At 33.2% G+C, this 11,043-nt stretch overlaps 1 protein-coding gene across 1 annotated transcript; it reads right to left on the bottom strand.

Annotated features, from left to right (window-relative positions):
- Nucleotides 1-2,544: 2,544 nt before the first annotated feature.
- LOC130809608 (beclin-1-like protein) lies at nt 2,545-10,266 on the bottom strand. Its single transcript, XM_057675341.1, has 11 exons — nt 9,991-10,266; nt 9,393-9,525; nt 8,337-8,689; nt 7,955-8,125; nt 7,511-7,635; nt 7,365-7,413; nt 6,794-6,952; nt 5,841-5,926; nt 4,843-4,914; nt 3,776-3,925; nt 2,545-2,938 (listed from the first exon to the last, which is right to left on the bottom strand). Exons 2-11 carry the CDS (start codon nt 9,523-9,525, stop codon nt 2,695-2,697), a joined length of 1,542 nt encoding a protein of 513 aa, XP_057531324.1. The 5' UTR covers nt 9,991-10,266; the 3' UTR covers nt 2,545-2,694.
- Between the last annotated feature and the right edge of the window lie 777 nt (nt 10,267-11,043).

Here is an 11,043-nt window from a genome sequence, read left to right on the forward strand (position 1 = left end):
GCCAAAATGATTAGCAGATGTTTCCTCCTTAATTCTTTTTGACACATCCTTATCAGTCCAATAAGAGATAAGAGGTAAAGAGGATGGCAAAGAGATATTCTTGAATTTCAAACGATGAAAATAAATAATTTCCAACAAAACAATGCATCCAGAAAAAAATTGCAACTTTCCTTTACGATATCTAACAACAGAGTCACAAAACTGATCAAGAACATACTTACACCAATTAAAAGTACTAATCTTATTCGGATCTACTATGGACTTTACAATCTTAAGGTCTATTGTTCTGTTTTGAGTAGGGGCTAAGAAAGAAGAAATAGCATGCAAAACAAAAAGTTGCTTGAACTCATCCCCACCATCAATCATCTTAGGGATCATTCGTTCAAGCAATTCTAAAGGAATTGCTGCATTTGTATCTTCAAAACCAAAAAAGGATCTAAATTCTTGTTTCAAGGGAAAATCAGGATTATACTTATTCGCACACCTTGAAACTAATTCTACATCATTGTTTGGGTTCAGAGGTAGACAAAAAACATCATATACATCATGTTCAGAAATCGGAAAGCACTTCAAAGAGTCTATTGAAAACATACAACTACCGGGATCAAAACAATCTACAAGCCAACCAAGCATTGCAGATGGATTTCTACATAACTTTAAACTAAGAAGGCCACCAAAACCAATCTCTCTCACTGAGATTTTTTGTTTCTCAGTGAAAACCTTCATCATTTTGATCAATTGAGAAGGTCTACTTTTTGTTTGAAAAGTAGATCTCAATCTGCAACAACAAAAAAAATATACAATGTTCTTAGAAAAAGATACTATGTTATCAATAAAGGATACTATGACTATGAATAATTACAATGTTGATGACCTGGAATACTTTGTTGGAATTACAATGTTGGAATTCAACATACTAGTCGATAAAATTACCTTACAGACCTTTGTTGTACATTGTCAGTTTCCTCAGCTCTTCTCTTTCTTGTGTTGGAATTCAAATGTAAATTAGAAGTGGAGGGAATATCAACTGGAATACTGCGACCTCTTGTTTTTGCCATGACAACTAAAAAAAAGTGTGATAATCGAAGTTGAAGTCATCATCATAAAAGATTTTAAATCACATAATTAAACCAAATGAAAAACCCTAAAAAATCAAATACCAGAATAATACTCAAATACCAGAATAAAAATCAAAATGTCGAGAATAAAAATCAAAACCCTAAAAATCGAATGAAAATGTAAAATCGCAGAACAAGAGAAAATCGCAGAATGAAGATCAACAGATTTTAACCCTAAATATCAAATACTAGAGTAACATTCAAATAAACACCAAAACTCGAAGAAAATAAACCCTTAAATTAAGAACGGTTGAGTTTTATATACTAATTCAAGAACTGAAACAACAACACAAAACAAGCAAAAATGTCGACATTGTTGAGTTTTATTGAAGAAATACCTGAAATAAATTCGAAGAACGATTGAAGAACAATGAAAATGTCGAGAATAAAAATCAAAACCCTAAAAATCGAATGAAAATGTAAAATCGCAGAACAAGAGAAAATCGCAGAATGAAGATCAACAGATTTTAACCCTAAATATCAAATACTAGAGTAATATTCAAATAAACACCAAAAATCGAAGAAAATAAACCCTTAAATCAAGAACGGTTGAGTTTTATATACTAATTCAAGAACTGAAACAACAACACAAAACAAGCAAAAATGTCGACATTGTTGAGTTTTATTGAAGAAATACCTGAAATAAATTCGAAGAACGATTGAAGAACAATGAAAATGTCGAGATTCAAACGAAAATTTTAAGTGTTGAAGAACGGGAGGAAGATGCAGATTCAAACGAAAATTCTTGAAGATGGAACGGGAGGAAAATGTCGAGAAAGTAAAGCAGGAGAGAGAAAAAAAAAGATTCTTTATATATTGAACCGGTTAATCAATAAAAAACCGGTTCATATTACATGAAAAAACCGCGTGCAACTATCAACTTAAACAAATTAAATCTGTCCGTTGATAAAAAAAATGAATGCTTTAGATTACTTCTTACCTTTCTCATTTTAAGACCTCTTCTCATTTGATCCTAAATCTATATATATATATATATATATATATATATATATATATATATATATATATATATATATATATATATATATATATATATATATATATAATAGTAATAAATTTTTTTAAAAAGTTTTCCTATTATTTTTGAAGTAAATATTTTAATTTGCATTGTTCATTGAATGATTTTTACATAGATAATTTTTTTCAACTTATTTATAATACTATCATATTCTTTGTATTTTTTCCAATATATTTAATAATACCCCACTCTAAAAATTCCATTTTTAATGCATGATTATAATAGTAATACATTTTTATAATCTAACAATGAAAACAGTTTTCAAATTAAATTAATTTAACATATATATTTCAATTCAAAAAGTGAATAACTTAGTTATGGATATAATTAGTAAATTTTCTTCAAAAATTCATAAATTATGTTCGGTGTGGGAATCAGTCTAGTATGTTGATAAGAAAAAAAAACATTTAAAATTCATTTAAAGTATGATATACGAAATTCAAAAGCTGTACAAAAGAAATACACAGGTAGAGATCAGCTACATAAACAAAAATTCATTTGTATATACAAACGTGTAGAAAACCGCAGACGATAAAATCATTGACCAGTTGGATTTCGAGAATCAGACTTGGAATTGTTACTGCGCTTCACATATGAAGTGCCTGCAGCCGGAACATCAGCTTGCGAGGAAGTAGACAAAGGCTGAAAACTCGTGTTACCTACAAACCAATAGAGCGCCCATTTTAAGTTGCATAGAGTGTATTTGAGAGCTTTGGTCCAGTTCTCTGGTTTGTTAAAGCTCTGTGTGATTGAATAGGCTTCCACTTTATCATTTTCGATCCTGTAAAAACAATATCGAGATCAAAATCCCAGCTTAAATGAGCAAAGCTCCACCACATTTAGTAAAGTCAAAGAAGCACATCAGAAATAAGACCAATAGATCAGAAATAGGCTTCCACTTTGTCATTATATATATGAAAAGCAAAGAAAGTGTCCGAAGACTAAACCAAATGACACATCGAGTGTTTAGGTGCATATAAAGAAATGCACTGAAGTCACCGAATGGTTCTTAATGTGTATCGACCAAGCATAAGGTGTTTCTGTCACTAAAACACGCAACGAAATCTAAATGTATAATAAATAAATATAGGAAAAATTACCGTGAATAATACAACATTTAGTTAATTTTCCTATAATAATACCAACTTTCGATTAACCATGAATAACACCAACTTAAGAGGATTTTTTTCCTATAATAATAACAACTTTAGTTTATTAATTAATTTACCAATTTTTTTTGTCATATAATCTCCTATAGGATTTTTAACATTTTAGGAAAACACTACCTAAGTTGGTATTATCTATGGTTAATCAAAAGTTAGTGTTATTGTAAGGAAATAAACAAAAGATTGTATTAATTCTGGTAATTTTTCCATAAATATATAGATAGATAAATAACTAACTCAATTCTGCTAACAAAACAAGCCTTGAGTGACCACTATGAAGGGGCGATAGTAGCATTGAAAGCAAACCAAGGTCACCACTAACCGATCAATTATGTTTTTAACTACAATAATAAGCCCTAATGACAAGTCAATTAGTCAACAAGCCGTTAAGTGTGCAAAAAATGCAAACACAAAAGCTATTTTTTAAGACTTAATGCTGAAAAGACGCTTACCTATATGGCAGCTTGAAGCACTTATCAGGAGGTATGTTGTTCTCCAAATCCTTCATCCGGGCAAACTCGGAAAAGTCCTTTAAGCATGTTAAGTATAGTGTCATTGCTTTGTCATAACGAGTGCTCCAGAACAAGTTTACGGGCCCAAACCTATCAAAGGAACAAAAGATAATAAACTGATTATAATAAGACCACGAGAACCAAGTATCAACTATGGAGAAATTAAAGTTAGTTACAGATTGATTTGCAAAGCAATGCCAAGACACATGAGTAGTCAAGCAGTTAGAGGTTTGACTCGTGTAAAATAATTTGCCAGCTAATTTGCTTTTTGGATTCGGCTCAAAAAGGGTTTGACATTAGCGGTTTACTCAATGTTGTTCATCAGCTCATGTGTCTTGATAGCCAACGTTTGTTATTAACCGGGATATCCTCTCAACCTGTGTCCCACAAAAGCTTGGTCTTCTAGTCACAAAGCATTGTCTGAGAGACATTACTGTCCCACTCCATCTACCACTTAAAAATTACTTTCATCCCAACTCCTACAGGCTTCAACACGTCTAAACTCTTAAGAGTGAGTTTGGATGGAAGGAAATAGAGGAAAAGGAAGGGGAGGGATTTGGGGAGATGAAGGATCCCTTGGTTAGATAACATAATGGGAGGGAATTGGAGGAACTAGATGAATAATTTTGTTACGGTCTCAATATCTCCAAAGACGGAAAGATGTAGAGGAAAACTCTCATCTCCCTTCCTTTCCCTTCACTTCCCACCTATACAAACAAAAGTTACTTCCCTTCCGTTCCCTCCCTGCCCCCCCCCCCCCCCCCCCCCTCCCTCCTTCTCCAAAATTATTATCCAAACATAGTATTAGGGATAATATCGTAAGACATTCTTCTTGACCTTAATGACTTAGATGCTAGCTAAATTTAGAACTTAATTTCATGACCTATTTCTTTTTTTATAAATAAAAATGTAATCTAAACAAGATACATGTATCAATGAATATATAGGATACCAAATTTAAGGATTAGACTAAAGAAAATAGAAGGCAGTTTCTAGTTTCTACTTACAGGTCATAAGTGTTGTTACTTGTATCCATAATTCGTGGATAACTTCCCATAGGAAGAATCTTTATCCTGTAACTGAAAATCACAAGGTTAAGGTGAAACTGAATAAAATTATCAGATCAAAACTGCTGACAAAGAAACTAAAGCTATTTAGAAATGGCTCAGAGTTTTTTCTTTCATTTCATGGTAATTTTAACAAAAGCTACCAATGAACTGGAATAAAGACAACCAAATCGTTTATCACAGATGATATCTCGTCTGAGATATCAACGGTCTCAAGATATACTCTGTGTCCCTTTGCGATTAACCCATTCACCAAATTCATGTGAGAGCTTTTGTGATGATGGGACAAACTCAAAGAAACGAAGATTGTGCATATTTATCCTATCCCCTCTTATTCACTTTTAGTGATTTTTATTTTATAGATAATCCTACGAAGTCACAAGCTAATAGAAACAGTTTATAGAGCCGATTGATTCAAGACGAGTGTTATGAACAAGGAGAGGAATGTCTCTCCTTTAAAAAAACTAATACGAGGAGAGCAAGGTCTCTCCTTTTAAAAAACAAAAACGAATACGAAGTACTATAATTGGCGGGTCATTCCAAATAGTTGCACAGTAGAATCTCAAACCTCATAAACTTTAAAGATAAACTTTGTGACAAGACTTCTACCAAATGGTTCAAAACTAAAACAGATAGGATGCATCTTAACTTATTATCCAAAGAGAGAGTGATAGACTACTTTTCTATCTCACGTAGCTATAGACATTATCATAGAAAAATTCAAGTCAGCAACGAAACTATCAACAGTGCTCCAAATGTCTTTTTTTCAAAGGAGAATATTTCTATGTCAACCTTTGACACAATAAGTAGCAATAACTTCCCAATAACTGCTTAGTAGAATATGAAATCTAATATAGTAAAATAGTGACGATATAACTTTTTAAAGAAAATATCACCAATAGCTAAGTAAAGAACCAACAAAACAAAGGAAAGGATACTGAAATTTTGGAGTGAAATATTGACACATTGTGTGGAGAAGAAGGCAGGCTTGGCCCCAAGCAGCATTTATTTCATCCCACTCAACCTATAAATAAATGAACAATGATAGTTTACTTCAATGCACAAGATATCAAAATCACAGCATAAAATAGGATCAAACTACTGTGTGTTTAACACATGCAAGAAGACAATACTAAGTTTAAGCAAAGCTCTGCTCCAATATAAAATAAGCCAAAGCTTTTTCTGGAAGATAAAAGAAAACCTCCAACGAATGCAAAATTGTAATCCTCATTTAAGCAGACAGGTAAGACTTTTTATGTATCATAATTAAGCAGAACACATTCACAGTTCCACGCAGCTAAAGAGGCAAGAAACAGAACACTACAATTTTTAAGGTCTTGATATAGGACTGCTAAACACGTTACAAGCAAATTCCAACATTGCATGAGAATTGAGACCCATCTGCCAAAATTGTAAACAAAAATTTGGAAGTTCTATTCCCGATAGGGAAACCCTAATGAGACCGCTTACTTGTATCTGCATTATTACTATACTATGAAAAGGTAAAAAGAAATTGATGACAAAAGGCGGTAAAGAACTTCGTTTATTATAGTCCGAGACTCTGTTATGGAACCAACATTGCACTCAACAGGTGTCAGAAGAATCATGACCCTCAGGAATATGATTGGAGGCATCAAATACCTCAAATTTGATTTTTTTTTTTTTTTCTTAAAAAAAGTTTGATACATCAATGGGAACCACAAACTCCACCTTGCACGCCTTTCTCAAATGGAAAGAGAACAAGAAATGGATCACCAACATTGAAGTGATGGTCAATGGTCATAGATAATCCAGCCTCTAATTACTGATATGAAGGACTATAAATTTGGAAATATGATAAACACATTCAACAGAAAGAAAGAAAGAAAAACGGCCAGCTAGAAGTTCATACCGGAATTTTAGGGAGTCTTCCAAGTCGAAAATTATTTATTGTCCCAAATTCGCCATCATGCCAAATAGGAAAGGCATCGTTCAGCACATTTGTCCGCTTCAACAAATCCAGATGTGCCTGTGAAACCTCAATTTTTGCCAATATTGCATCTCTTTCTTCCTATTGCCAAAATGAATTTTTTTTAGATCTAAGATGCATATGGCTCACTTTCAAAAAGTTACACACGTGTTCACTTTTAAAATGTGCACATCCCAAATCATGAATGGATAATCTATACTACGTTTTTGTGCTAGCTGAGATTGTGCAAGCTTAACGTTTTGACTCCAAAAAAAAAAAACAAATATATTGTATGCATGCCAAAGGCAAAATCAAAAAAACTCTACAATCATGAATATACTGAGTATTGTCACATGATTCACTAATCTCATCACGAATTACAGATTGAAAAAAGCGAATTTATGGTCATTTTGAGCTAATCACAAATTCAAAAGTGAATTAACTGACGAATCATGATACACCAGGGATATCAAGGAATAGGTATGAAAAGCGGTATATGTACGATACAGTGTACCTGATGTGATATTAATTGAAACTGGAAATTATTGAACTCGTGCCAGTACCTGAAACAGAGCAAATGAACAATGGGCAAATAACAGTCGTTCACTTCCATGAAATCGTTCAGCTTCGTGGTGTATGGAAAAAATGAGCTTAGTTTACCTTTCTTCCAACTCTTTAAAACGGCTAGACTTCGTTTCCAATTCTTTCAGTTCAGCATTTACTTTGGAGCACTGCTTCTCAGTTTCTTCAATTGCAGCTTCAAGCTTCCTTTCTTCCTCCTCGATCTTATTCAGTAAAAGAGGAAACTCAGTTGAAAGACCAATACTCAGTATGAATTATTGAGCAAATTCATGAAGTAATTCAAGTTAAGTAGATTCATATGCTAAAGAGACAACTATATGTCAGCAAAAACATCACTGACTTGTCTGACTATTTATAATATTAAATGGACGATTTTTTGTCATAAGTTGAAAAGCAACACACTAAGAAAATTAAAGAGTTTATACCACAGAAACCGAAGAATCACAATCGAGCGGACCAGGACATACTAGTAAAAACCAGGTAAAAGATCAAATACAGGAAAGCAACTTCCTAGGAGAATACCTTTAATTTTTCCTTGAGGAAGTCCGCCTCAGTAAGAACTTCACGAGCTTCACCTTCCAAATGCTGAAGACAAGCTTCATAAGCTTGTATATCCCTGTTGACATCTTCAACTTCCTTATCAAGCTTATCTGACACCTCCCTCATGCACTCGAGGCACAATGGTTGCTCCACCTAGTATACCAAGAGAAGAGACGCAAGTGGAAATGAGAAAATTATTTATATCAATTCTAAAAGGGAAATAGAAAAATATTCAAATGATTTCCAACAAAATAAAATGCAACAACTGCAATACCAAACCACGTGAGGAGAATCCTAATATAAAACAAGTAAACAACCACTGAACCAATCCCACCCCATATAATCAACAATACATTAAACGCACCTGGGTCTGTGAGGTTACAATGTCAAATGCACGTTTAAGGACGGTTATAGTTGAATGAAACCCAGATGTGTTCGGGTTTAATTGGCTACCGGAACTTCCTTCTGCAGATTGTGTGTGTGTTACACCACCATCTACATGGGATTCACTCCTATATACAGAAGCAGGGGTTGGAGGCAAGACCACAAATGATTCATCCATCATCTTTCCCAATGGAGATGTCTCTGCCTGGATAGCACCAACACGGGAACGTGAAGGGGCACCTGGCGTCTGAGATTTCAGCACAACAAATGAATGGTCCATATGTGTGGACGCCAATACACTACCAGTTCCCTGGATTGATGAACTCTGTAATCCTGCAAGTTGTCACAACATCACTTAACGCTGCAATAACACATATATACATCTAATTTAACCAAAACACGATCAGAAGTTCTTTTTTAGTCGAGTGGAGAAGAATAGGCAAACATATATTGAACAGTCAAACACACAACAAAACTGATATCAAGGGTAATTTAATTTACTCTCTGCTACTTATTAAAAGCTTGAAATGCAAGAAAGATTCTGTCACAAATACAACCACACTCCTGGGCCCTGGCTTTCACAAAAGCTTTCCTTGTTGCTCTATTTCACTCAAATGATGACTTTCAATCTAGCCTTATCAAACTATCATACGAGGCGCATACTCAATCTCTCTCTGGTACTCTACTACCGAACTCTCAAAGCTTAAATAGAAGCACAATCCAAAATCCTACCTAAACTATACTCAATCTTCTGGATATCTTCTGATCAACCCTCTTGAAAACCTCAATAATTCCCAATTCTCCCACATAATTCCGAGAAGAAGGACACAAGTCAACACTTTACCAGCATTTACAAGAAATTGAATAGATCATAAACCCTTTACGTATCGAAATTGCATAAATGGTATGTAACAAAACAAAAAAAAGTATCAAACACATCTAAACCTAGTCAACAAAACATTCAATTGCAAACCCTATCTTTCAATCAACAAATATACAGAGTTAGAACATACAGGAAAAGAGAAGGAACCCTAACCAAAAGAATCGACAACGCCAACAATGGAGAGAGGATGATGGCAGTTCTGACAGGCCCATTTAGGAAGATTAGGATCCACCTCAAAGTTCCTCCCTTTGTTACTATCACCTCCACCAGTTTGCTGTTTCTCCATCTGCCCATCAATTCAGAATTTCAGAACATTTCAAATTCACATAATTCAGTGGCATGATTGTGCTAATGGGGAAGCGAATTACTTCCATCGAACCGACTCCAACACCATCTAATTAGTGATCAAAGCGATAAAATTCATAACATGCACAAATTGGGGAGCAAAAAAACCTAACAAAAATCACCATCATCTACAATTTGATTTGAAATATGCAAAAACTTCACATGGGTGCATTTGAATTACCAACTTATCAATACTACAGTTACAAATATAGACTAAATTAGAAATTTTTATTATAATTTAAAATAAATTACATGTCCACCATCCATCTTGTTTAGTTGAATAATTATTGAATATAAAATCCCGAAATTATCACCAACAGGGAAAATGTCATGAATTTGGATGAAATTACTGGAAATCAAAGCAGAATTTGATTACTTATAGCCAAATTTGTAATAAATGACTTACCTTGGAGATAACCAGGCAAAAATTAGTTGAAGACTTAGACGAAAAGATTTTATACAGTGGGAAGAATTTTGGGAAGAAGGGTCGGGCAGTGGATTGCTTGAGGATACTTCTACAGTCTAGACGGATTGCTTGAACAAATCACAATTTTATTTGCTCGGGTTCTTTTGCAGGAGGGAGAGAGGGAGAGAGACGAAGGATTTGAAGAAAGGACACTATTCTTAATTTTTCGATTTTGCAACAACTCCAGAGGTTTTAATCAATGGAGTAGTATAATTCGTGTTTATAGCTCGTGTTGTAGGAGACTATCTCATTATAAGACGGGTTTATATAATTAATTTATTTATTTAAAATGATTGTTTTAAGGTTATAAGTAATCACTTTAAAAATATAAAAATGATTATTTTAACACTATAAGTGACCACTTTAATGTTATAAGTGATCAATTTAAGACAGAAAGTGTATATTGGGCCAGCCAATAGTATAGAATAAAAATTTTGGGAAATTTCATTGGTAACCCTGAGTTTCTGATTTTTACATATATTTTTTAAATTCGTTTGTTGACCTTTAGCTTTTAATTTTTCCATGTCGTGGACAAATGTCAAGTTTTTGGTTAAATCAAGTACTTATTTTGACCGAGTTTCAAAATATGTAGTCACTTTGGATGATCACGACGTTTGTTTTTTTTAAAAAAATGTTATTACGTTGGATAAAAATAGCATAAAGTTATAAAAAAAAACTTTTATTTTGTTTACCACGTAGAAAAATTGAATGGTCAAAGTCATCAAATATGTATTAAAAAATATTTTGTCTACCACATTAAAAAACAAAAATTGAGACTTACAAAAAAAATATTGTCACGAATAGACTAGTCATGTTGGGCAGGAGTAGTACTTTTAACTAAATTACGAAAATTAAGTGCTTAGGGTAGATTAGTAAGCCTATTTAATTTTAGAAATTAAATTTTGTAGTTAGATTATTTTTTATTTTTAATCAAATTGATGATACATTGATACCTTTATAAGGGAACTTCCAAAAACTTGGTATGGTATCGAG

Source organism: Amaranthus tricolor, chromosome 4, assembly GCF_026212465.1.
Source record: "Amaranthus tricolor cultivar Red isolate AtriRed21 chromosome 4, ASM2621246v1, whole genome shotgun sequence".
NCBI lineage: Eukaryota > Viridiplantae > Streptophyta > Magnoliopsida > Caryophyllales > Amaranthaceae > Amaranthus > Amaranthus tricolor.